At 40.3% G+C, this 25,800-nt stretch overlaps 2 protein-coding genes across 6 annotated transcripts in view; both read left to right on the forward strand.

Moving 5' to 3' along the window:
- HSDL1 (hydroxysteroid dehydrogenase like 1) overlaps positions 1-5,168 on the forward strand; it is a 9,067-nt gene extending 3,899 nt beyond the window's left edge. Inside the window, exons 3-6 of one of the 3 annotated variants that reach the window (XR_775441.1) lie at positions 769-1,214; positions 2,692-2,919; positions 3,839-4,184; positions 4,883-5,168. Coding sequence is in view for 2 of the 3 variants with exons in the window: in XM_010584599.1 (XP_010582901.1) it covers positions 769-1,214; positions 2,692-2,919; positions 3,839-3,940 (776 nt within the window). In the remaining variant the exon portion in view is untranslated. Of the gene's footprint in view, positions 1-768; positions 1,215-2,691; positions 2,920-3,838; positions 4,812-4,882 lie in introns of those variants that run through there. The other 2 variants (XM_010584599.1, XM_010584612.1) reach the window with 2 other exon arrangements.
- Positions 5,169-5,900: 732 nt separating this feature from the next.
- MBTPS1 (membrane-bound transcription factor peptidase, site 1) overlaps positions 5,901-25,800 on the forward strand; it is a 28,381-nt gene continuing 8,481 nt past the window's right edge. Inside the window, exons 1-18 of one of the 3 annotated variants that reach the window (XM_010584579.1) lie at positions 5,901-5,987; positions 8,030-8,523; positions 9,674-9,931; positions 10,358-10,561; positions 10,927-11,037; positions 12,349-12,458; positions 12,848-12,964; positions 13,987-14,054; positions 14,691-14,793; positions 15,565-15,716; positions 16,722-16,883; positions 17,471-17,615; positions 18,612-18,800; positions 19,401-19,573; positions 20,436-20,551; positions 22,542-22,698; positions 23,576-23,700; positions 25,313-25,390. In XM_010584579.1, coding sequence (XP_010582881.1) covers positions 8,337-8,523; positions 9,674-9,931; positions 10,358-10,561; positions 10,927-11,037; positions 12,349-12,458; positions 12,848-12,964; positions 13,987-14,054; positions 14,691-14,793; positions 15,565-15,716; positions 16,722-16,883; positions 17,471-17,615; positions 18,612-18,800; positions 19,401-19,573; positions 20,436-20,551; positions 22,542-22,698; positions 23,576-23,700; positions 25,313-25,390 — 2,455 coding nt within the window. In that variant the 5' untranslated portion in view covers positions 5,901-5,987; positions 8,030-8,336. Of the gene's footprint in view, positions 5,988-6,054; positions 6,678-8,029; positions 8,524-9,673; positions 9,932-10,357; positions 10,562-10,926; positions 11,038-12,348; positions 12,459-12,847; positions 12,965-13,986; positions 14,055-14,690; positions 14,794-15,564; positions 15,717-16,721; positions 16,884-17,470; positions 17,616-18,611; positions 18,801-19,400; positions 19,574-20,435; positions 20,552-22,541; positions 22,699-23,575; positions 23,701-25,312; positions 25,391-25,800 lie in introns of those variants that run through there. The other 2 variants (XM_010584571.1, XM_010584587.1) reach the window with 2 other exon arrangements.

A 25,800-nucleotide genomic window follows, 5' to 3' on the forward strand; every position in this document is an offset into this window, starting at 1 on the left:
AAGGCCAATAGCATCCTGGCTTGTATCAGAAATACTGTGGCCAGCAGGACTAGGGGAGCGATTGTCCCCATGTACTCAGCACTGGTGAGACCGCATCTTGAATACTGTGTTCGGTTTTAGGTCCCTTGCTACAAGAAACACATTAAGGTGCTGGAGCGTGTCCAAAGAAGGGCAAGGAAGCTGGTGAAGGGCCTGGAGAACAAGTCTTATGAGGAGTGGCTGAGGGAATTGGGGTTGTTTAGTCTGGAGAAAAGGAGGCTGAGGGGAGACCTTACTGCTCTCTACAACTACCTTAAAAGAGGTTGTAGCAGGGTGGATGTTGGTCTCTTCTCCCTAGTAACAAGTGATAGGACAAGAGGAAATGGCCTCAAGTTGCACCAGGGGAGGTTTAGATTGGATATTAGGAAATACTTCTTCACCAAAGGGGTTGTCAAGCACTGGAACAGGCTGCCCAGGGAAGTGGTTGAGTCACCATCCCTGGAGGTATTTAAAAGATGTGTAGATGTGGCGCTTAAGGACATGGTTTAGTGGTGGAGTTGGCAGTGCTAGGTTAATGGTTGGACTCGATGATCTTAAAGGTCTTTTCCAACCTAAACAATTCTATGATGCTATGACAACATTGTCTTTATTGTTGTGGTTTTGAGATCACCATATTCAGTGCCACGTGATCTTCAGAGAAGGGAATAAAGCTATAAATGAAAGAACTGGCAAAAGAGAAGGCTGGGGCTGCTCTGATTTTTCACCTTGTTTTTTTATTTTCTATTAAAGGTAGCACCAATGGTATCGGGAAGGCGTATGCTGAAGAACTGGCGAAGCGTCATGTCAACGTCATCTTAATCAGCCGAAATAAAGAGAAGCTAGAGGCTGTGTCTAGAAGCATATCTGAAACCTATAAAGTGGAAACAGATTTCATAGTAGCTGACTTCAGCAAGGGGCGTGAGCCTTACACAGCCATTAAGAAGGCTCTGAAAGACAGAGAAATTGGCATTTTGGTGAATAACGTAGGAATGTTTTATCCCTACCCGGACTATTTTACCAACGTGTCTGAAGATGTGCTGTGGGACATGATCAACATAAATATTGCTTCTGCTAACATGATGACACATATTGTGCTGCCAGGCATGGTAGAGAAGAAGAAAGGGGCAATTGTGAATGTTTCTTCTGCATCCTGTTGTCAGCCGACACCAATGTTGACAATCTATGGAGCCTCTAAAGTAAGTTGGGGTGTAATGTTTAATGGCATGCCTTAGAAAGTGGATGCATTATAGGTTGGTTGGTTGTGAACACATTCAGCAAGGATATCAAAATATACTTGAAAGTTTTCTAGGGATTTGTTCAAATACCAGAGGTGAATGTTACATGCAATATGCAGTAAAGTCTTTATCCTCACCAATACTGGGCTTTGAACCAAAGTCAGTGCTATCTGGATTATATGTGAACTGTGCCATAACAGTTCTAGGAAAAATGTTACCTTCCTCGGAGGAATGATGTGCAAAGCAAAGCGGCAGTTCTATGACCCATTGAAAGGGTCAAGAATTTAATCTCTCTTCTTCAGCTAACTGTGCAGGCATAGCTCAAGCTACTTACACACTAGTATTTGGTAGCAAGAGCGCCTGTACTCATGCTCAGGCCACTACTGTGACAAGGGCTGTGGCCAAATCAAGCCACTGCTTCACCTAACACGAAGGGGCAAAGGCTTCTTACACCATTGTCTGCACCGTATTTGGGGAGAACTGAAAAGAACTTTCCCCCCATAATTATTTTTCCTGAGGAGACTCAGTCAATGAATAGGATGGGGCAGCTGGGTGATGCTGGAAGTACGAATGCATGCAGGGATGTGAATTTACACTGGATGACTTCCTGCTGACTCCACAAAAGCAACTGAGATTGTAGAAGGATCTTGCCTAAATCTGGTGTCTAAACACAAGCGGTTATTGCTCCCAGCTGTCGGTGGCTGCCCTCTGCTGTAGCCTAACCCCTGTGCAGCCTTGCTCCTGGGATAGCTCTTGCAAGTACTTCCTTTTGCTTGGAGCAAAACCAGCTCTCATTACCCCAAGGCATAAAACTCCTTGCAGATTTTCTTCAGTGTAGAAACTAGCTTAAGATTCCCGTTTCTGTTGCAGAGTATCTCCCCTTGGTTATGCTAAGTGTATGTAGAACTGCACTCTGAACTGAAGCAATTAAAAGGCCTGAATGAAAAAGAACAGAACAAAACCAAGTGTACCAAAGTTTCTTCCTGTAGCTGCCATCATTAATCCAAATCCTAGATCAGCAATCCAGTTTAAAGCCTGGCCCTTGTACAGTTACGTTGGCACAGAAGTGGGAACAAGCTGCTCTAGCCTCCTAAGCCTCTTTGTGCATTAACAGTGTATCGTGTTTGAAGTGGTTGGTTTGTTTTGTTTACCTAAAGTAGGTAGGCATTAGTAAGTAAGGTAAGTAGTAGGTTGCTTTGTCCTGCAAGTTACTGTACTGTTGCAGGTTTTTAGCAAACAAATAACAACAAATAGAAATGTTGGTAATGCTTTAGAAATGTGTATTTTTATGCTATTTGTTCGAGGTTTTATTTTTTTAGCTTATGTATAAAATATGCTACAACTTTTCTGTAATTTTAATAAACCTCTGCCCTAAGACTTGATTGTTTTTAGAAAAAAGAAAGAAAAAAGATGTTTGTTTCTGCTTTTGTCATCCTAGACCTACTTGGACTATTTCAGTAGAGCACTACATTATGAATATGCCTCAAAAGGAATTTTTGTTCAGAGTTTAACCCCATTCATAATTGTTACAAACATGGCAGAGTGCGGCAGCAGTGTATCAAGGAGATCTTTCTTTTTTCCTTCTGCTGAAGAATATGTAAGACATGCTATTTCTACTCTTGGGTTATCCACAAGGACTACTGGTTACTGGAAGCATGCAATAAAGGTAATAGAATTCCTTAAACTATTTCATGTTTGTCAACGGAAGTAAATAAGCTGTTTACTTTCTTAGGAGTCTGAATGAAAACTATGCTTTTATTCAGAAGAAGTGCAATATCTATTGTAGGACTTAAAGGCATTGTGCCATATTTTCTCACTAATTCTGCTTTAGAAAATGATGCTTGGACATGCTTATTTTTAGAATGAGAGAGTGAATCCAATTCCCACTTGCAATGCCCAGCAAAAATGGGAAAGAGACAACTTTTTGTTCAAAAACATGAGTATCTCATTTCACGTGGGGTGTTGCTGATAGGACAAGCATTTCACTGTCTTCTATGAACAGAAGTAGCTTTTTTCAATCTTAATTTATTGAGCATATTTCTGCTTTGGGGAAGAGTGGGCAGGGAGGATGGAATAATAGCAGAAAAAAAAGCCCACCTCTTTATCCTAAGCTGCCTGGAAGCAGGTCCTCCATATGTTAGTTTTTCATTTGGGGGGGCAGACTGTGGGCTCCAGAGTAATTTTATGAATGTTGGTCGCATCTCAGGTGGCTTTCTATAGCATTAGGTCAAGTAGAAGGAATTGAAGAAGAGGGGATTAGTCCAAAAGGAATAAAATAAGACGGGAAGGATTCTGGCAAGATGTGGCAGTTAAAGGAAGTGGACAGTATTGCTGTTGTGAACTTGAACAAACTACTTCGGGATTTATTTGCAGAACCTAACTGTTCAGCTGTGGGCAGTACTTCCAAAATGGCTAAATATATTTACTTCTAGGGGGTTGAATTTAAGGCTTAGTTGCTGATGTTCAAGCAGGTTTTGCCTTGCTTTAGTGGCAACTTGAGAAACTGTTTGTTTATTTAATAGAATATATCTTAATCTGTCCCTTCCTTTCTTCTTTTTCTCTTGTCTCCCTGTGCCTCTCCACAGTTCACATTGGGTGAGCACCTACCTGAATGGATCTGGGCATGGTTTGCAATGTATTTTTGCAGAACTGTACGCAAGGAAGCTTTAACACACAAAGTGAAATAGGAGTATTTGGATGCCCTGCGTAACAAGTAGTATATTCTGATCAGAGTGCTGCAAAAATGTTTAGTGAACCTTTGTGGACTTACTGCAACTTACCCATACCTTGCTAAACAAGCTATGTGTAACCTGGACATCAGAAGTCTGGATCCTCTCTGTATCCTTGTATTAAATAGCTCCTCCGCTGCTTTTCCTCCACGACAAAGAGCTGGTCTTGTTGAGGTTAATCTCCATTCACCGTCTCTTCAAGGTAATTGGGCAGGAGCAGGTATAGTTTTAATTCTGACCGTAAATGACTGTCTCTTGCATAGGGCTACATGGTGTCAACTTGCAAAGTTGACAGAATTTGAGAATTCTCCAAATCTGTTAGAAATGGGCCCCCAAAAAATCACGCTGTTCAAAAAGACAATCCCAGTCAACTGTATTAAGTTTCTTTAATATGTAGTTTTGCATAACTTTTCTGTCTTCTAAGTTTAGGCAGATGTTTGTATGTTTTAAGTGCAAATGTTGTTGCTTTCGAATGATGTTATTGAAGGAACTTCTCAAAATTTAAGGTGTATGGCAAGGTACTATTGACTTGGAGGTTGTTTAAATGACTGAAAAGGTCTCACAGAGCTGTAAAGGAATTTGGAGATAAGATCGTATGCTTTCTTACTCCAGGTGGGAATGATCTTGATAGTACTTTAAATATTGCTTCAGCAATCTGAAATATGGCTGGAGAATTCAATAAAGAATATAAAAACACATTAGCTGTAGAAAAATAATGAAGAAATAATGTTTTGATTTAAAAATAGTGATTGGTTTCCTAAGATAATTAAAAAAAAACAACTTACTGAAGTTTTGATGTGGTATGATTTGGATGCTTTTGTTTATATAAATAAATATGTTTATGCATATGTACTTACTAGAAGTCATCTGGTGTCATATACTGCTCATTATGTGTTGCAGGCTCTACATCTCAGAGTCAGGAAAGCTGTCCTTTCTGTGTACGCACAATTGCTACCTGGAAGAGGCATGCGACTTAGAAGAATGTTTTCAATCTTTTTTTGTATTTTATATTATCATGGACCCGTTAGTACTGCTGCTGTAGTGTTATACTGGAGTACCAAACCAATTAAATACCTGTGCAGTATCTTCTACACAGCAGCAGTCCTCCCCTCATTTGTGCTAGTATTTGTTGCTTGAGTGTTACAGTGCTGTATTTCCGATGGGGACAATGGGAGGTCAGTATACTACACTAGCTTGCTCCCTGAAATCTGTACTGGAGGATGTACAACAGTCACATTGTGTTGCTGAGTAATGCAGTCGCGATTACGAAGTGGGTAGCTGTTGCTCCTCCACAGTAGCTCTAAACTGGTGATGTTAGAACCTGGAGTTTTAATAGTGATTGTCCCCCACAAAGCTTTTATGAGTAGGTTTGGTAAAGAATAATTTAGTATTCATCCCCATCCAGTAAGAGACTAGGTACAAATCTGTTTGTAAATAACTTAATTCTAAGTTGTATCACGTAAAATGCTGAGTAGAGCTCTCAAAAAAACAAACAAAAACCCAACAAACCAAAACAAAAATTCCGTATGTTTAATATAGTGAAACTGCCCCCAGCCTTCATGACTGAATGCTCTGTGGAGGTACCCAGTATATTTGCTGGGCCGTGTAGGAAGATACTGATGCTTGAATTTATTGTCCAGAGGGAAATTCAGGCCTGCCTACCCGTGCCTACCGGTAACAGCCACATGTCAAGTTTTCCTTGCAGGAATTAGACCCCACTCGGCCGCATCTAGCTAATCGGCCTCTCAAAGAACCTTCGGAAGGCGGCTGCTGCGCGGCGTCCCTACCGGCCCCAGCGGCAAGCGCTTCCTACGCCACTGTCCGTTACCGCCGGGCCTGCGCGGCCGCACCGCCGCAGCGACCCGACCGCGCATGCGCGCCCCCCAGCCCTTCTGCGCCGTGCGCATGCGCTTCTTCGCCCTCGGCGTTATGGAGCTCTCGCGAGAGCGCTGTGGTAAACAGTGCACAAAATGGCGGCGGCAGGCCTGGTGGCGGCGGCGACAGGGTGAGCGCGGCGGGCGGGGGAGGAGAGTGGGACGGCGGCGGTGCTGCTTCCGCCGCGCCGCTTCTGTGCGTGGGCCGGGGGGAGCGCTGTGCTGTCAAGCTTTGGGGGGCGCGGAGCGGGGCGGGCAGCACCCGGGCCTGCGGCACCCAGTCGCCGTTCCCGGTGCTCGCTCGCCCGCTCCCCCTCGTCTCTGGGTCTGCCTCGTCCGCCGCCGTGCTCCGGGCGGCTGCTGCGCGGGGCCCTCCCCGCTCTCCGTCCGGCTGTCCCTCCCTCTCATCTCTCCCGGCCGGGGAGGCGCTGCCCCGCACGGCGCCCGGCTGCTCTCGCCGGGGCTTTCATCTCTCCCGGGTGGTGCTAACGACCCGCGGTAACGGGCACAGAATAGACGAGTTTACTCGTTCGCTGGCTGTGGGGCGCTGGGCGGGAGCAGCGGCCAGCGTCCCCTTCCGTGGCCCGGGCAGAGCTCCCTGAACTGGACGGCTCCTCGGCTGCCCGAAGCCGCGGAGAGAGGCTGCCCGCCGCCTCCACGCCGATGCTCTCTGAGTTTCTCTCAGCCGGCGATCTCTGCGGAGTTCCCGTCGCTCGGTCTGGGGTACTCTCACTTCAGAAGAACCGGGGAGTAACTCCAAGTGTAGCTGTCCCAGGGGATGGGCGCGTTGCCAAGTTTAGGTTCCTATCCAGCTCCACACGGTAAGGGTATTAGAATAAAGTTGTGAGCGTGCTGTTCCTTTGCTCTTAGTTTCCATCATATTTCAGCATCGTGCTTACGTACAATCTGTTATCAGCCATAAGAATGTGGGAGCTTTTTTTCAGTTGTGTAGTTAATTTATTATTTTATTGCTATAGGACTTGTAAGCCAACAAAGTAGTAAGGTAGGCAGAGCTCAGCCAAGATCAGCATTCATTGTACTGTAACTGTCGAGTTTAGGGATGAAGAGGAAACTTTGTAATTGCAAGCAGTTTACAGTCTGTCATGGTGTTGTCAGTCAGCTAGAAATAGAGGGGAATTCTTTCCCTGTTAGAAGGAAATACTTGAGAATGCTAAATAAAGTTAAATAAAAATGAAGTAATAGCTGTCACATGCAGACTTGATTCACTCTGTTGTTGTGCTGTGACATCAGCCCATCATTCTCCTAAATTGTCTGAATCCCCTAATAAGGCTCCTACTTTTCAATCCTGGTCACTGCAGCAATGTATAGTTCTACTCTGCTTCTCCGCATCATGTGACAGACGGGACAAAAATGTTTCTCTTCACTCATATCTTAATGGCTTTTTATCTATCAACTGCTGGTTAAATGTTTGCAATTTAAAAAAATACTAGTATTGCAATTTTTCTCTAATGCTTCTTGCACCTTGGAACACAAAGGGAAGAAACTTCCCTCCATGTGAAAAACACTTTCAACACTTTCCTTTAACTTCACATTTTTACATCTGTAATCCCAGCCGCTATTTTTTCAGGTTCCCACATTGTAGTAACTTGCATTCCACCTCAAAAAAAATTTGAAATACTTTTTTCATGCTGATTTTCTCTTGCAAGGACAGGGACTGAAAGTTTGCTTCCTGTAGTATCTCTTGTCCTTACCAGCCCTTGGCATATGAGTTTGACTCTCCTTGTGTAAAATGACATACCAAAATTTCTATTTGCCACATTTTTGACTGGAAAAAAGCCACCATGCTTTTTCAAGTATCTGTGGATGCATTTTATCACGTTAGTGTTTTATTTTGCACTTTACTTTTCCTTGCCACGGGCCTGGCATATTGTTTTGTTCTCTTTGCTCCCCTTACACAAAGGGTGGTAGAGTTTGTTTGTCACTGTTGCCTGTTCTACTGTCAGGTTAATGTGTGAGTGTTCTGCATGTGCTCTGGGCAAGCAAGGAAGAGACTTGAGCGTTCATGAAAAATTACTAAATGAAACACGTGAACAACTTTTTCCGTGTAATTTCTAGTACTAGCTGCCAAAGGTGTCTTATATTTTGTGATTTTCAGGCTATACATTTGCACAAATGTGAATCTAATTATTTTCTATATTGCCTTGTCTTACAGGTTGGCTTGCAATCAGCTTTGCTAATTCTTCTAGAGAGTTAACTTTGCCATCAGAAATGGAGTACAGGACTCAGCTACCACATCCTGAGTGACCGAATCCTTTAATACAAAATGGAGAAGAAGCGTAGAAAGAAATGAGCCTGTTTATAAGGCTTTACCTCAAAAGACCATGAAATCTCTACTTACTTTGGGCACAGCTTTAAGAATATCCACTTCATCAGCACAGTGAAAGCAACGTTTACTGAAGTAAAAATGAACTAGTTTATAAAGAAAAAAAATTGTGATTTGAATATATGGAATTTTTGGAATGAAACCATTTTCTTCTATGACCATGAAGTTTGCAAACATCTGGTTTGTTCTGGTTGTTATTTTACTCTGTGGCAAAAAACACTTCAGTACCAGACTAGGGAATTCCTCTCATGAGGCTCACATATGTCCCGGATGTTCCCGCCTTACTTTAAAAGTGGAATTCACTTCGACAGTCGTGGAGCATGGTAATAAAGAGTTAAGCAGTAAAAAAAAATATCCCTGTGAAGTTCAAGTGTATGTTACTGATTTGTGGTGTTTGTGCAATTGTAATGTTCAGAGAGTTTCTGTAGAAGCATGTTGCCTGCTAAACTCTCTATATTAAAAAAGAGAAACAGTTTTTTTAAAAAGTTCTTGGTTTAACTGGAGACAAGATTCCAAGAACAAGAGAAGAAAGAGAGGAGGAAATAAAGAGTATGTTAAAAGTGAAAATGAAGTGTGAAGGCTCAGGTGGGCAAGTCTGGTCAGTTTGGTGTGTTTAGCAGCTGTTTGTTTGGACCTGGCCGGTGGTATGGTTGAGGCTCTTTTATGAAATGTAACCACAGGTGGGCCTTGAAGGGATGAGAAAGGCAAGAAATCTCTATGGGTTTTTTTGGTCAAGAAAAAGTTGGGAAAATTGTAAAGATAAGTGTGAGGGGAGCAGACAAAAGGCAAAGTGAGGCAGATACTACTGCTGAGATGGCAGAGGATAGCAGTAGGATGCCTTGACCCTGTGCCCGCTTACTGCCTCAGGTATCCATGTTTCTGCAGTGAAGCTGTGTGTGCACCTGCGTGCTTTCAGGCAGGATGTCCGTAGTGACATTTCTGTGTGTAGTTCACCATGTGGTGATGTGCACTGGGGCTGAGGTCCACAAATCACTAATCCAGATCAAGGACTGGACTGTTGGGACCGGCTTCGTTCTCCGTGTGTGTTGTACTTGGTGTCAGTAGTTTGTACTAAAGCTCCATCCCATATAGAGGCTGGATGTCTTTAAATCATACATGTCCAGAAGCATATTGAATTGGTGTATCAAGCAGTTGTTTGTACTGCTGGATGTAACAGTAAGTCTGTTACCTCTGTCCTGCTCCCCGCCATCGTTTCACCTTTCCATGATATTTACAATTCTACCTTGTTTCAAAGGTTTTTAGCATATTTTGCAGGTTTCTTGATGGAAAAAAAAAAGGTATTATGTAGTGCAGAAATAAATTGCAGATTTCTAGAAGCAACAAAAAAAGTGCCTCAAACTGTGATTGTTTGTTCTGGATAAAGGGAAAAAAGAAATATTTGGACCTTTGTGATGTGAATGGATGAGTAAGCTGCTTATACATCAGTTCTGATAAGTTGTACTCTTGTTCCAGAGTATATTGTGGCTTTTAATGGATACTTCACAGCTAAAGCTAGAAGTAAATTTATTTCAAGTGCACTAAAAAGTAGTGATATTGAGAACTGGAGGATTGTACCTCGCAACAACCCAGCCAGTGACTATCCTAGTGATTTTGAAGTTATTCAGATCAATGAGAAACAGAAAGATGGAGTACTGACACTGGAAGATCACCCAAACATCAAGCGTGTAACACCTCAGCGGAAGGTCTTCCGATCACTCAAATATTTGGAGTGTAAGTAATTTTCTGTGTGGTTGCATGAGATCTGCTTTGGAAAAGTCTTCTTAGCCTTATTTCAGGCCATCAGCTTAGTGTTGCACAAATGAGAAGTGCCTTACAGTTTTCATTTAATTTACAGAAATCTATTCTTTTGCCTATAAAATTGTCATGGTCTTGTCATACCTTTGCTAAAGCATGGCAGTGATTCCAACTACAACATAAAAACTTTTCTTTTGCAGCAGTCAGTTACCAGAGACAATGGACCACTATATCCGTAGTAGATAAAATGGAAGCTTTTACTGATTTTGGTCAGAGAAAATGGATACTCACTCGTCTAAAATTTTTGTTGTAACAATATGATATGTATATTTGCATAAAAAGTGAATCTTTTTTGGTTTTCTTCAGACTGTATTTTCTTTTCTTAATCCTCATTCTGCATAGCTGATCCAATGTTGCACTGCAATGAAACCAGATGGACTCAAAAATGGCAGTCGTCTCGTCCCTTGAGAAGAGCAAGTCTTTCTTTAGGTTCTGGCTTCTGGCATGCAACAGGTCGACACTCAAGCAGGCGTTTGCTGAGAGCTATCCCGCGCCAAGTTGCTCAGACCTTGCAGGCAGATGTCCTCTGGCAGATGGGTTACACAGGTATGCTTTTGTCTATTGGCTTAGAACAATTACCTCCTTTGAAAAAACAAGTGAAGTGTAATGAAAGGCTAATTGGCTCCTATGTGTTAATCTCTCATTGGGTGCCAGTTCTGGAAAGGTTGAGAAATACTTTGTTTTGAGGTGCATTTTATACCTATGGAGTGTTCTTTTGTGTATGTGTGTACTGTACTTAAGAGAAGTTGGTCATATTTATGATCTGTGGTTGAATTTCTGAATTGGAGTATGTTTTCTTTATAACTTACTGAGCTTGTAAATTGCATGCAACATTAAACATAAAAGTTTTCTTTGACTTGAGAGATTTGCTATGAAGCTGAATCAGAAAAAACGATGCTTTTCTATTATAGGTGCTGGTGTAAGAGTAGCAGTGTTTGACACTGGTCTGAGTGAGAAACATCCACATTTCAAAAATGTAAAGGAGAGAACAAACTGGACTAATGAGAGAACCTTGGATGATGGTGAGTTGCTATGCACAATTGTCCAATTATTCCTGACGCTGACATGTTCTGTTTTCCATTGTAAAACTGCCATTGATGCTGTGGTGCTAACATCTGTTGAAACTCTGTATCTTGAGAGCTTGAGCTTAATTTTGCAGTGTCCCGAGCACTTTATACTCATACCAAATTCAACAAAGAGTATTAAGGTTCCAGGAGGGTGTTGTGTAAGTCTCCTTTGAATCATGTGTGGCGTTTCATCATAGCATTTGAAAAATGTCAGGGCAAGAAGACATTATGCAGGCATAAATATGTTGTCAAAGTAGGTGGAGGTGAGAGCAAACCCCACAAAGCTGTTTCTTTCCTATTCCTTTTTATGTATTCTGTTGTTTTACAGTGCATACATATTTCCATACTTCTGAGGGAGAGCATTTTCCTTCTTTATTGTGCAGTCCTAAACTAATCAGAGTTTTGGCACCTTTGTGTGAATTTTTTCTAATCTATATAGTTTTCACCAACAAACACTGTGCTGGCTCATGCCTATCAACATTCCAGAGAAATTTTTATTTTCTGCAGTATGTTTGTGTTCCTTTTTCATATGTTGACCCTAACTTGCCCTGACCATATGCTTTCACAGATTATTAACCTCATACAGTCTGGGTCAGTGAGTCATTTTAATCCCTTCAGAGTTCAAGGTATATGCATATTTTGCTCAGTCTTGTGTGCATCTCCATAGTTTTATTGTGGGTAGTATTTCTTTGCATTGCAGAACCTGCTTTTTGTAGCACTTTCTATTAGTTCTATGCCCAGATCGTTGCTGAACTGGCAAATTTGGAGCACAGAAATATAATGCACATGAAAGCAGAAAGCTAAGTTATTGTTTGAGGGGAGGAAAAAATGTCTTTTCTTGTCTTATTTTTTTATCCTTAACAAAATATGTTTATTGCAGAGTCAGGATAAAAATCTTTTAAGAAGTTTATGTAAAAACACGTTGGCCTTGTGACTTGCATTTTTCAAAATAACTTTTTTCTCTCATGATTGCTTTGTGTGGCTCTTGATTTCATTGGTAGCAATCAGGAGCGGATAGACTCGAGAGTGTGTCACTCAAAAGCTTCATCAGCTGGCTAGCTGGCTAGACAGTGCTGGAAATTCTGGCCCCACTGAACCCAGTAGCAAAATGTGATTCAAGAAGACTAGGACTGAACCCGGTGTTTGTGGGTTGTTGTAAAGTCTTAGATTGATGTGATTTTTGGTATAGGCAGTGTTTAACAGTACAAATCCTTGACAATGAAATGGTTTGTCTTCTAACATTTTGTTTGCTTCTCCCTGTGATAGGTTTAGGCCACGGGACTTTTGTAGCAGGTGTGATAGCCAGCATGAGAGAATGCCAGGGATTTGCTCCAAATGCAGAACTGCACATTTTTAGAGTGTTCACCAATAACCAGGTAGCTATTTTACATGTGTTTCAATTTTTGCCTTTCCAGATTAATGCTGTATTAATCCTTTCCTTTGGGAATATTACAAGTACTTGTAAATGTTGACATACTTTCTTTGATAAATGGGAAGGATACATCTTTCTGTTTAAAAGAGACTTACTACAAGACGTCTTACAGTTTCCAAATCTGGTATATTTTTCAGAAAAAATGTGTGGAAGTCTGATCTGTATAATGTTGGAGCGATCACTCAAATGTACTGAGCACTAGAAATACTAGGAGACCATTGTCACTTTTGTTCTTTATTTTGGTGTTGTTTCTCCTCTCTGTCTGAAGTCTGTATTGTTGTGGAATCACTGGATTTTCCAATGATAGCTTTTTTCCCCCTCTTTCTTACATAGGTCTCCTATACATCTTGGTTTCTGGATGCCTTTAATTATGCAATTTTAAAGAAGATAGATGTATTGAATCTAAGTATTGGTGGGCCAGACTTCATGGATCATCCGTTTGTTGACAAGGTTAATACGAGGCAGTAACGTGGTCATGGCATTTATATCAATCACACAAATGTCAGTCTTGCAGAGCTACTTGTTTGCCACAGCTGCTGACAGGATCTGGTGCTGCCGACAGTTTCTGTGGAGTTTCATTTGCATGAGAAATTTTGTACAGTGTAGAGGCTTTTAGGAATATATTTAAGGAATGGATTAAAAAAACCCAAACACAACCCAGATATTCACAGAACTATGGAAGCATGCCCTTTTACAAAATGCTGTATGTACTGCTAGGAAGTGTGACCCCCAAGAAGGCAACTAAGTGGGCCCTTAGTACAAGAAGCTTAACTGAAATCCACCTTTTTATTTTTTTTTTCCCAATCTCTGCATGGTTAATTTATTTCATAGTAAAAATATGTATAGCGTGAATTAAGCAGCAAATTGTTTAAGAACAAATAGGTAAAAAGTACAGGTAGTTGATTCAGCTATGTGATAAGAGATTCATTCCAGGATAAGACAGAATTAGATTTTTGTCTTTGTAAATGTCGTGGTTCCTTGAATTGTTGATCTGTCCTTTGAAAGCACTAAGTTAATTAATTTACATTTTAAAAAAGGATAAAACCTTTCTTCATAAAGGGTAATTAAGGGATTTGAGGCATAGAAATTCTTCCTTTTTTATTATGATAACCTGCACTGAAATATAGTTTGACAGTGACTTCACTACTCTCCCCAGAGTATTACTGGAGGGGAGTCAGAATAACTTGACTTTGGCATCTGGAGTGCTTTGTTATGGACAGGAGTTTTTCCTTTGGTGTGACGTAAATACATACTATCAGCAGTGTTGCTGTCAAGGCTGGGTTATTGGTCACATAATCTTAAGAAAGTTTGGAGCTTAATACTGAGTATAGCAGTGAGAAGTATTTTATAAGTCTCAGTAAGAAAGAGGGGTTGGTCTAATCATTTGCTTATGTCAGGCCCCATGGAGTGTACGTTTGTTAGAAAAGTCTTTTTTGGTGGCAGAGCCTTATTATAAACATTATTTTTTGTAGGTGTGGGAACTGACAGCTAACAACGTCATCATGGTCTCTGCTATTGGCAATGACGGCCCTTTGTATGGGTAAGTTTCAATGACCGCTTCAAAGAAAAGCAAATATGTTGTTATTACATGTTTTTGGAAGTAGTTGTGCTTGGTCAGGAAGTTTTCCCTCCTCCTTTTTTCTGTAATCTGTTTATAGAAAGTGACTCAAGTTAAACTCTTTTCCACTGTACTTACCACTTGCTGTAGTAGTACAGCAGTTTGTGAAGTACTTAGTTAAATATTTTTCATTGAAACAGTGGAAAGTCAGTAAAAGAAGAATGGCAGTACTTCCACCTGACACTTCCCTGTTAGTGTGAGCAGACATCTTTGGGTACTGATCTTGGGCTTAAGGAATATAGAAGGGATCAAGCCAGAATGATTTGTGGTGTATTTCTAAAATAAATGCCTAAAACCAGATTTTATTTTATCTTCAAGATACATGGTTTGGTATTTACTGAGTTACTAACTGCCTGAAAAGTTGCTCTGACTTGTAAAGTATAACTGTATCAAGTAGGACCAAAATTTGCTTCTGTGGAGGTTAAAAAGAGTGTCTGACAAAAATCTGATGGTAGCGTGTTCATTATCAGGATAAACTTATGACTGTGTCTTGGGCTTTGGAGTGGTTTTGGTTTGGGTTTGTTTTTTTTTGTCTTCCTATCTCCCAACTTGTTCTAGGACTCTCAATAACCCTGCTGACCAGATGGATGTAATTGGAGTAGGTGGCATTGACTTTGAAGATAATATAGCTCGCTTTTCATCTAGGGGAATGACCACTTGGGTAAGATACTTTGACTATGGCCAGCCACATCTGCAGCCAAAATAAGGGCCTTGGAAAAGGAAGCTTTTTTGAAAGGGTAGTACTATGTAGATGGTATGTATTGGAGTAACCAGTGATAAAACATTTCATCAAAGATCAGAATAGTTAAGAGATTGTAAGTCTTTAAGCAAGAAGCTTAATGTTCTTTGCAGGGTTTCCCATCATTAGTCTTGACCACTGTTAACATTCTTGATGTATTTGTAAGATGTCCAGTACCCTTTGATTTATGGCAAGGACTTGCCTGTGTGGTTAAATCTGCAAAAATGAAGGCCTGCTCTTGTCCTTCCTTTAGTTTAAAAATCCTAGGATTTCTAGATGCTACGTGTAACATTACACTTGCTTGCCTGTTGAACTGAAGTGACAGGTACTGCATACATGATTTCAGATGAGATTGCATTATGATATTGATTAGGGGGACTATTATATGTTTCTGTTTGTGTTGCCTCTCATCCATTAGCCAGGTAGCAGTGTGGTTATAATTTTGTCAGTGGCTTCATGCTTAGCATAGATGCTAGAGTAATTGACGGTAATGTTAATGTTGAAAGATTGAGAACTTGTCATTAACAGCTTGAGTCCTTCTTTAGGTGTTACTTGCTATTCCATGATGCTGCACCTCAGCTAATTTAGTTGATAATTTTACTTATGAATGACTTGCAGTTAGTTTAAATGCCCAAATGAAGCAACCAGTGTTCATTATGTATTAGGGCAATAATCTGTCTGTTTCTTTCACAGGAGCTGCCTGGAGGTTATGGTAGAGTGAAGCCTGATATTGTTACTTACGGCTCTGGAGTGAGAGGTTCTGGTATGAAAGGTGGATGCCGCTCGCTCTCTGGGACAAGCGTAGCATCTCCTGTGGTGGCAGGTGCTGTTACTTTGTTAGTGAGGTAAGACTTAAATCAGAATCTCTAAAAATATACTGATGGAGGAGGGTCATAAAAGGCCCTATAAAGGAACCCACCAAATAAAACTAAACTGTGTTTAGATGTAGGAAAACAAACTCAGAAAATAAAATCACGGTTCTTCTGCCTGGGACATTACCTTATCTGACTAGCTCTAAGTTTCCTGGGAAAAAACTTGAGAACTGTTTTGAATAGTAGTTACGTCTTTGAAAATATAACTAGGGAGACGAGTATTATGAACTAATTTTGTCACATTTTTTAATAATTTTGATTTGCTGAGCCTCTGTCAATTGTGTTGTAGAAGAGCAGCTGCTCAAAGTAGGCACCTGTAGCAGATAATTATCTAAGTACTTGTAAATTTTATAGGGTTTAGGGTTTTATGGCTATTGTCTGGTTGCATAAGTCATCTGTTGCGCAATGAAGAACTTGAAAGGAAGGTGGGAGTTGCAAGTCTGTACTTTGTGTTTGTCATTGCTACTACCTAAGGATGAGACAAACCTTTATTTGAGAAACACAGCAAAAATTCAAAGTTATCATATTTGCTCCATAAAATGGTGCATTTTTCTTTGAACAAGAAAGTTATCCCCCCCCCCCCACCCCACCCCCCAGAAGGGTCATGTTGCGAAAGATACCAGCAAGTTTTCAGTTACAGGGGCTTTGATTTTCAGAATATTTTATTTAGCATATGAAGATACTTCCCTGATTGTAATGACTGCTGGTCATGGAGCACATTGTAAGGAGAAAAATTCATGTAATATTAGTTTTTAAGAGAAATGTGTCAGAAACTTGTCACTCTTCTTCAGCTGTTCCAGTGAGAAATCAAGTAATAATAGATAAATATGAGCAGAAGATGTTACCCACAACAAACTGTTTTTTGATTGCATTTTCTTTAAATCAAATTACTGTTAAGGCAGAATGGTAAACAAGACTAGCTAGAAATAGAAACTACAATAAAGGCCACCTAATGTTGTCTATTGTTTCATGTTTCAGCACAGTTCAGAAGCGTGAAATGGTGAATCCAGCAAGTATGAAGCAGGCACTTATTGCATCAGCACGTAGACTTCCTGGAGTCAACATGTTTGAACAAGGACATGGCAAGTTGGATCTCCTGAGAGCTTATCAGATCCTCAACAGCTATAAACCACAGGCCAGGTTAATTTTAATCCTTAATTAATCAATGATACACTATAATCTGCTGTATTTCTTTTAAGAGAGCAGGTGATGCATGTGTAACTCAGTTGAGCAACCTGTGCTTATGCAACAGAGAGAACTTGCACAGGTCTTACGTAATCCTGAAGCATGAATTTTGACAAGAGAATGGATCAAAAGTCAAAGTATTTTCTGCCTAAGTTATAGCAGTGTAGGGGTTGAAGTGTCTATGAGAGCTAAATTTACTTTCTCTGCTAGCCTCAGATATTATGACTAATGTAACCTAGAACACAATAGAAAAGTACTTAAAATCTAACTTTGGAGAATAAGAACATTCTCACTGTGCTGAAAAGTTTCTTTTTTTGTGTGTGAAAAATCTCTTCACAAAACTTAAAAATTTAAAAAAAAAAATAGAGGGGGAGGGAAGAAGACTTGAGGGCAGATTTGGGAAGCAAGGTGAGAGCTTGATAGAGTAACTATGACTGGCATGTTTTATCTGTAATTTTTTCATAGTTATGTATAGCGGCATGTGCTTCTGTTTCTTGATTAATTTTTTTTTTTTTAATTTTACCTCCTCCATCCTGCGGTAGTTTGAGTCCAAGCTATATTGACTTGACAGAATGTCCCTACATGTGGCCCTATTGTTCTCAGCCCATATATTATGGAGGGATGCCAACCATTGTTAATGTTACTATCCTTAATGGTATGGGAGTCACTGGGAGAATTGTAGACAAGGTAAGACTTAAAATTGTTCCACATCGTGACTATTAATGTTGCTAAAAGATTTCCAGAAAAGACTATTTTAGCTATGAATTTCATAGAGCAAATCAGATTTCTTACTGCTGAGAGCAAGAGGCGCAAAATGTTTGATTTTAAAGGATTTGTCAACATGAGCTGTCTATAAGTTTTCAAGATTTCTTTGTATTCTCTGATAGCATTTAAAATCTGGATAGACTTTCCTCTTTTTTTTTTTAAGAGAAATGGAGCATAAGTAATCTCCATAAAGAATCCTGACATTATAAATCATGCCTCTTCCATGGGTCAAAATGACCCGAATGCATTGACTTACCAAGGTCTGCTGCAAAACCTGTTCTCTTACAGCAGTGATGTTGAGTATATTGGTTGACTAGGGAGGTTTTATTTTTTTTTTTTAAGTATGTTTAAATGCAGAACGGATTTGGGAATTGATACAAGTTAAATAAGGCACCTATCCCAAAACTCTAGCCAATGTAAATGAGCTTAATTTCAACATTTTAGTGTGAATCCTGAGGTCTGTTTTAGATTTAAGCTTACATTAAAGGGCATTGAAGCTCTTATTCAACATCATTAACTTATGGTAATACTCAGACACAGCTGATGTAATTGGCTGCACCTGTTGCAGCCTTAACTGTCTTTGTTACCAAAACGAAATTTTGTGTTCTTACCAATATATTTTTGCACAGGACCCCAAAACGTTAAAACAGGTGCACTTACGCAGCATGCTATTCAGATAGCTTCTTAGAGAGTCCTGCCTCTGAAAAGCCTATAGTCCGGATAATTAAGGCTGTCATGATTAGGTTGATTCACTGACACAACACCAACCTTTTGGACTTTGTGGACATTTTAAAATTTTACATAATCTTCAGAAAAGCTAAGATTTGTTATTTCTTTGTGCAGAGGAAGAGGACTGTGTGCAAAAATTAGTGACTGCAAATACTGTTTTACCAGTGTCCTGTATTCTTCATTTCACAGCCAGACTGGCAACCCTATCTTCCCCAAAATGGGGATAATATCGAAGTGGCTTTCTCCTATTCCCCTGTATTGTGGCCTTGGTCTGGATACTTAGCAATTTCCATCTCTGTAGCAAAGAAAGCAGCATCTTGGGAAGGCGTTGCTCAAGGTCATGTTATGATCACAGTATCATCCCCTGCAGAAAATGAAGTAAGTTCTGTGCGTTTTGGTTTTTCTGTGTTAATAATTATTAAAACTGCATTCCGATAAACAAATACCTTCTTTTTAAGGGGTTGCTTTGGTGCTGTCATTTGAAGCATAAGTTAGATTGGGGTCAAGAAACTGAAGGGTACAAATAATGATCTTTATAGTCGAGAACAGCATTAACCCGTGAACTGGATATGCTTTAGAATCAGAAAACCTCTATTTGAGACTGACTTCATAATTTCATTTGTTTATTGTGAATTGTAAGTAATGTGTTTTGAAAAAGAGATTACTTAAATTTATTTCTTCTAGAACCATGCTTAATTGTTCCTGAGAAGTTTTTAAGGTTTTGAACAATTGAAACAAGTCACAGTTTTAACATATTTTAAGTATTTTATACTCTGAGCATAAATACAAACTGTTGAGTGCAGAAAAAAATACTATGGTGATTTAAAGCAAAAATCATCTCCTTGTCTCCAGAGCTGGCACAGGTGACTAAAAGTAGATTTGATACCTCAATTTTTTTGGTCTTTTACAATCCACAGTTAAATGGTGAATGTTCCCGTGGGGAAAAAGGATTTCACTATAGTGTGTTCTGTCCTGCAGTCTAAGAACGGTGCAGAGCAGACTTCAACGGTGAAGCTTCCAATAAAAGTGAAGATTATTCCTACTCCACCTCGTAGTAAGCGAGTCCTCTGGGATCAATATCATAATCTCCGTTATCCACCAGGATACTTCCCCAGGGATAATTTGAGAATGAAGAATGACCCGTTAGATTGGTATTTATCTCAGGTTCTATTAAATCAGTATTTCGTGATTGTGTGTTAGTGATACGGGATAACTTTACTGAATGCCAGAGAGCTCTGGCCTTTTGCAGTGTGGTGTGGGATTATCTTTTCTGAGAAATCCATGAAAATGCATGCTTTTGGTGCAGGATTTTTTTTGTGCTCTATGGTTTTATTCACATGAAATGAAAAGCTTTTAAAATGCACATTTAAGACACTGAGATTTTTGTTTGGCTTTCAAAGTGTAGCATTTTTCTTTTCTGATGTAATTTCTCCCAGGAAGTTAAGGGGGGCACTTTATTAGCCAATTTAGCATTCACTTATCAAAAAACCATGAGAAATTTGAAAGACTGAATCCTAAAGAAGAAATCCTTTGTCTGTTGAGGGAGACTGTCTTCGAAGCAGGGCGAGTCTCAGCCGACCTGTGTTCTTTCATCATGGAAACCACCCATAGGAAGAATCGTACAACAGTGTATAAGTGAGGATTAATTGTGTTAGTCACCAAGACATAGCCTTTTAGAAAGCTACTTGGAGCATGCAGATGTGCCAAATGGACAGCAACTCTCTGCTGAGTTTCAGCAATTATTTACAGGTGGACCTATGTGCTTCTTCCAGTTAGTAGTTAAAACTGCTCTTACTGGCTCTTTTGTGAGGAGGAAGTCCTGTGAAGAGCATCAGGCTTTAATGAAGTAGTGTTTCTCTGGTGCAACGCGAACATGTAGAATTGTGCTTTGTAAGGGAACATGCTCAATCTCTAGCTTTAACTGTATATCTAACTTCTCTGTAAGTACTTGGAACCAGTGTAACTTGTGAAGAATTTTGCGAGATGTCTTCAACACTTTTCTCTTTTCCTAAGGAATGGTGACCATATCCACACAAACTTCAGGGACATGTACCAGCACCTAAGGAGCATGGGGTACTTTGTTGAGGTTCTTGGTTCACCATTTACATGTTTTGATGCAAGTCAATATGGTAAGCATGAGTTAATTGCCTTGTTCTCCATGCTGTTAGCTTCTTCCTAAAATGGCCTGGTCTTTGGAAGACCAAAAATGTTGTGGGAGCACAAAGAAAAATTCTCATGGTAGTAGAAAAATATTATAACAGTGGGTGTATTTATTATTTATCTGCTGATACTTAGTTGTGTGAAGTGTTGCTGCAGAAGCTTGCTTGGGAGTCTAGTAGAATTAGTGCAGTTTTCTGTCCTTATCATGACAAAATGAGAGGGAAAGCCCACTTCTGAGTGTGTTAAAAGCCCCTTTGTATTCAGTCCCACAAAGGCAGAACTGTATTAGCCAAAAGATTTTGGCACAGTCAGACTGAAGCATGATGTGAATAGCAGACTAAAATCAAAAGTGCCCATTCTGGTTGGTTTTTTTTTTCCTGCAGGAGTGGCATTTTAAAACACTGATCTTTGTGGATAGACAAAAGACTGGGGAAGGTATTCCATCCAACCATATGTGATAGCAAAGCAGTATGTGGATTGTTTCTTCTGTGTTCATCAGGCAGGAGATTTGATAGATTTGCCAGGCAGGGGACAAACCAAGCAGGCCATGCTCTTTTCTGCTCCAGTATGCCCCAACAAGACCTTCTTTTTTGGGCTGGGATGTTCTTCAGTTGACTGTAAAGTGAGGGTGCATTCTCCTGACAGTTTTCTAGTTCTAGAAATGTTGTCAGTAGTAATCTTCTGTTCATCTTGATTCTTCAGTAAATATCTCACCATTGCTTTTTGAGTTCAGTGGATGTGCAACTCGATATAAAAATGGTAGCCCTTAAAAAAAGTAGCAAGATAGTTTCTCTTCTGAGACCACCAGTTTTATAGTTGATAGAGAGCAGCATTAGGGGACTTCTCTCTTCTCTGATTCACCATTACATTGTACCTCATTTGATTTGTAGTTTGTTGGGCTTCCAGAATTTCCTCAATGGGAAGAAGTGAGGGGTGAAAAATGCAGTGATCTGTGGTCCATCTACCACTTCTCCCTAGCTTGTATTGTTTGCAAACTTGGTGAGGGTGCACTCTGTCCCATTGTCCATGTCATTAACATGGTTTCTACAGGATCTTTATCAGAAGGCTTTCCAAATACAGACTACCTGGACTCGTAGAATTGGCCTGGTTGCAAGGGACCGTGAGATGCGGGGCCAGCATCAGTGGTTTATCAGATTGGTCAGGGTATCATCCTGTCGAGATTTGTGTTGTCTCTGAGGATGGAAATTCCACCACCTCTCTGGGCAATCAGAAAGTGAAGAAGCAAAATGGCTTGATACTTAGAAGCAATCTAAAAGCATAAACATGTTTTCAGGGAATAAAAGTGTGTTTTTCTGGTTGTGTTTTTCAGTGATGCAGGGAAGGTTGTGCTTGCTTGTTCACAGCAGTGGGAGAGGGTTATATGAAAGCGGCAACGGCACTTTAGTCAGGTCTACTAAAATGCAGCTGTAGTTTTCAAGGTCTGAATCAAACCAAGTTTCATAATAATTGTTGTCTACTTGGCTGCAAATCTGCAGTGGTGAGCGCTGTACCTTTAGAAGTGGAGCAGTGAAAAACCTTCTGACTAGGGTACATCTACATTAGCACTTTAGTTTGTATCAGCAGTGAATCTCCTGATTGTCCTCTTCTGCCACAGTTTGGCTTGGTTTATGGAGCATTTGGGTGAGACCAAACTTCAAAATACACACCTGACATATGTGGGCATTCAGTTCATGAGACCACACAAGCTTAAGTCACAAGTAACACCCTTAAAAAGCATACTGTGCTGCCAAACTAATTTTTGGATACATTTGTAAACTGAATTGTCTTGTGTTTCCCATCCTTAAATGTGACTTCTTTAGGTAAGCTGCTAGAGCAGGGCACATGGACCAGATATTGTGCAAAATATGCACTTGTGTTGACTTCTGCGTGGGTTGTGTGAATGGTGATAACATTACAGTTGTCAGCCTGGTGAACTCTTGTTTTTGCTTATACACACAGGGACTTTACTGATGGTAGACAGTGAGGAAGAGTATTTTCCTGAAGAGATCACCAAGCTGAGGAGGGATGTTGATAATGGACTTTCACTTATAGTGTTTAGTGATTGGTACAACACATCCGTGATGAGAAAAGTCAAGTTTTATGATGAAAACACAAGGTACTGATTTATGTCAGTTCTCTGGGAAATAAAATGCCATAGAATTGCCATTTTATGCACATATTACCCTAAAAATCCCAAATGTGATATGCTGTACTTCAGCACTTGCATGCTACTTGTAAGAATGGACTACCTGAAGAACACAATTGACCTTAAGCTGCAGCTTAAGGAGAATAACTACCTGTTTTATCATGACTGCGAAGGCCTCTATGGTAATGTAATCTTTTAAAGCTAAGAAAAACATTTACAATGAAAAGAAGTAAGAAATTAGAGACTGACAAACAAAGGAAAATGGTTGTGTTTTCACTTTTGGGGAGCAGATTAGAAAGAATATGTGCATTGCAAACAGTACTGCCAGGTTGTGCACCCATTATTGAAATTATTCCAGTGTATCATATGAAGAGAAAATACATCAATATCACCAGTGGTGATAGAGACCGTCATAATTACTGTAGCTGTCAGCCTGTTTTGTGTTACTGCTAAGCTGGAAAGATCTGTTTGCAGTTCGTGAGCAACTAGTGTTTTGCTTCATTAGAAAAATGAGAAGCAGGTTACATGACTGTCGTTTTTGCCTCATCTTAGCCAAACAAAGAGCATAAGACTGAATTTCTTTCTAGCAAATTGAAGTTTTCCATGGAACTGAATTGCGCTGAGAACTTTATGTTAGTATTACTTAACTTTTGCTCAAAAGCACTGGTGTCAAAGAGAGACAGCTGCTCACATGCTCCTGGAGTTAAATAAGGCTTTGAGATGTAGTTCATTGTTTAAGTGACTCTGAAAAAGCCTGCATGCGGGAAGACACCTGACTTCTCATTACACAAACTCTAGGAGTATATTCTGTATACTAATAAACTGTGTTACGCTGTAATTTTTACAGGCAGTGGTGGATGCCCGATACTGGAGGTGCTAATATACCAGCTCTCAATGATCTGCTTTCTGTCTGGAATATGGCCTTTAGTGATGGGCTGTATGAAGGTGATTTTACCATGGCAAATCATGAGAGTGAGTACTGGAGTCCATTGCCTACGCAGGCTACAGTGTGTTGTTTGGAAAATAGTTTCTATGAGAATGAGATTGAGTGAGAGTCAAGGGAACCACTCAGATTCAGTGCAAAGAGTCTCATAGGCATGCTTAAATTATTCCTTCCTTTGTAGACTGTATGTGAAAAAATTTCAGACCAGATAATGAATGTACTCAGCTTAGGCTTGCATTCCAGGTGCTGATACTTTGAAGAGTATTATTGGAGTGTGTCTGTATTTGTCTGGACTGTAAATGTTAGTTGCTAAGGTGAAGCCTTTGGTTTTAATTTTGCAATTACGTGGAAATTGGAAATTTTGGAGGAAGAAAATTAATAGGAACTTTTTCCTTGGAATATGCCAATTTAGACATGCATCACAACGTCCTGAGATGTTTTGCAAATTCCTGTTCTTGTAATCTTTTGAATTGTTCCCCCTCAAACGAGTATGTTTGGTTTCAAGTTCAAACTCTGTGGTTAGGCCACAGGTCTTTGACCTTACTGTTTTCTGACTTTCTAGGTCTAGCCACTCTTTCTTTTTATCTGACCAAGTCACTTGATGTTTTCATGCTTTGTTTCCAAATCTGTCTTCTGACTGGTTCATTTGGAAAGTGTATGGGTCGCGGTTTAACCCCCGCCAGCAACTAAGCACCACTCAGCCGCTTGCTCACTTCCCTCACAGTGAGATGGGGGAGAGAATCAGGAGGGTAGAAGTGAGAAAACTCATGGGCTGAGATAAAGACAGTTTAATAAGTAAAGCAGAAGCCGCGCATGCAAGCAAAGCCAAACAAGGAATTCATTCACCACTTCCCATGGGCAGGCAGGTGTTCAGCCATCTCCAGGAAAGCAGGGCTCCATCATGGGTAACACTTAATTGGGGAGACAAATGCCGTAACTCCAAACGTCCCCCCCTTCCTTCTTCTTCCTCCAGCTCTTCCTGCCAAGCACCGCATCGTATGGTAGGGAATAGGCCTTTGGGCAGTTGGGGTCAGCTGTCCCAGCCGGGTCCCCTCCCAGCTTCTGTGTAATCCCAGCCTCCTCGATGGGGTGGGGCAAGAAGCAGAAAAGGCCTGGACTCTGTGTAAGCACTGCTCAGCAGTAAGGAAAACATCTTGGCATTGTCAACACTGTTTTCAGCACAAATCCAAAACATAGCCCCATACTAGCTACTATGAAGAAAATTAACTCAGTCCCAACCAAAACCAGCACAATGTGAGAAGAGAAGGCACCAGCGTTGAGGGCTTTATATGCTCACCAGCATTGATTGAAGGACTCTGGTTCTCTGTAGTATAAATAATGGCTGTTAGTGTGAAATACTGTGTTTCTCATGGCATTTGATTTAAGTTTTTCAGTTCAAAAAAGATAATGTCAGTCTCCTAAATGGAAATATTTGAAAGCATTATGTAAAGGTGAACCTGCAAAAGCTGTGCTTAGAAATACCTTCTCTGTGAATACACATATTGGTCAAAATATGCAAATTCAGAGCAATGTTCCCGGGAATGTTTTCTGCTGTGCTTGTTTTAACAGCTCACTGGAATATGGTGGGAAGGGAGGGAGTGTCATTTCTAGTCTAAACTGCAATTTTGTGATGTCTTTCAGTGAATTACGCATCAGGATGCAGTATTGCAAAGTTTCCAGAAGATGGCATTGTCATTGCACAGACTTTCAAGGATCAAGGTATGCGCTTCCTTGTCTTTTTTCTGTTTTTTGTTTTGCCTAGAATATGTAGTTGGATGCCTATCAGGCAGCTGCAATATGACTCTGTATATAATTTTTATATAATACAGCAATATCCAAGTGTATATATGCAGTCTTTTATTATGTTTGCTGCATGTAAACACATCTGCGTGTATGTGTGTCATGCATCTTCAAAGGGGAGGGGATTGTGTCATAATTGTGTTACTTGTCCATGTTTCTCACAAATTTCAAGTGCTACTGAAATATATCCCCTAATCATTGCCAAATTTGGTGTGAATGTTGTGGTAGCTGTGGTGATCTAAGGGTAAAGGTAAGGAAAATTTTGGTAGACAAAATGTAACCTGCTAGACTTTCATAAGGGAAAATTTTAGGCATGCAGAAAGCCTATG

This window comes from Haliaeetus leucocephalus, unplaced genomic scaffold (assembly GCF_000737465.1).
Source record: "Haliaeetus leucocephalus isolate CR32 unplaced genomic scaffold, Haliaeetus_leucocephalus-4.0 Scaffold92, whole genome shotgun sequence".
In the NCBI taxonomy this organism is placed as follows: Eukaryota; Metazoa; Chordata; class Aves; order Accipitriformes; family Accipitridae; genus Haliaeetus; species Haliaeetus leucocephalus.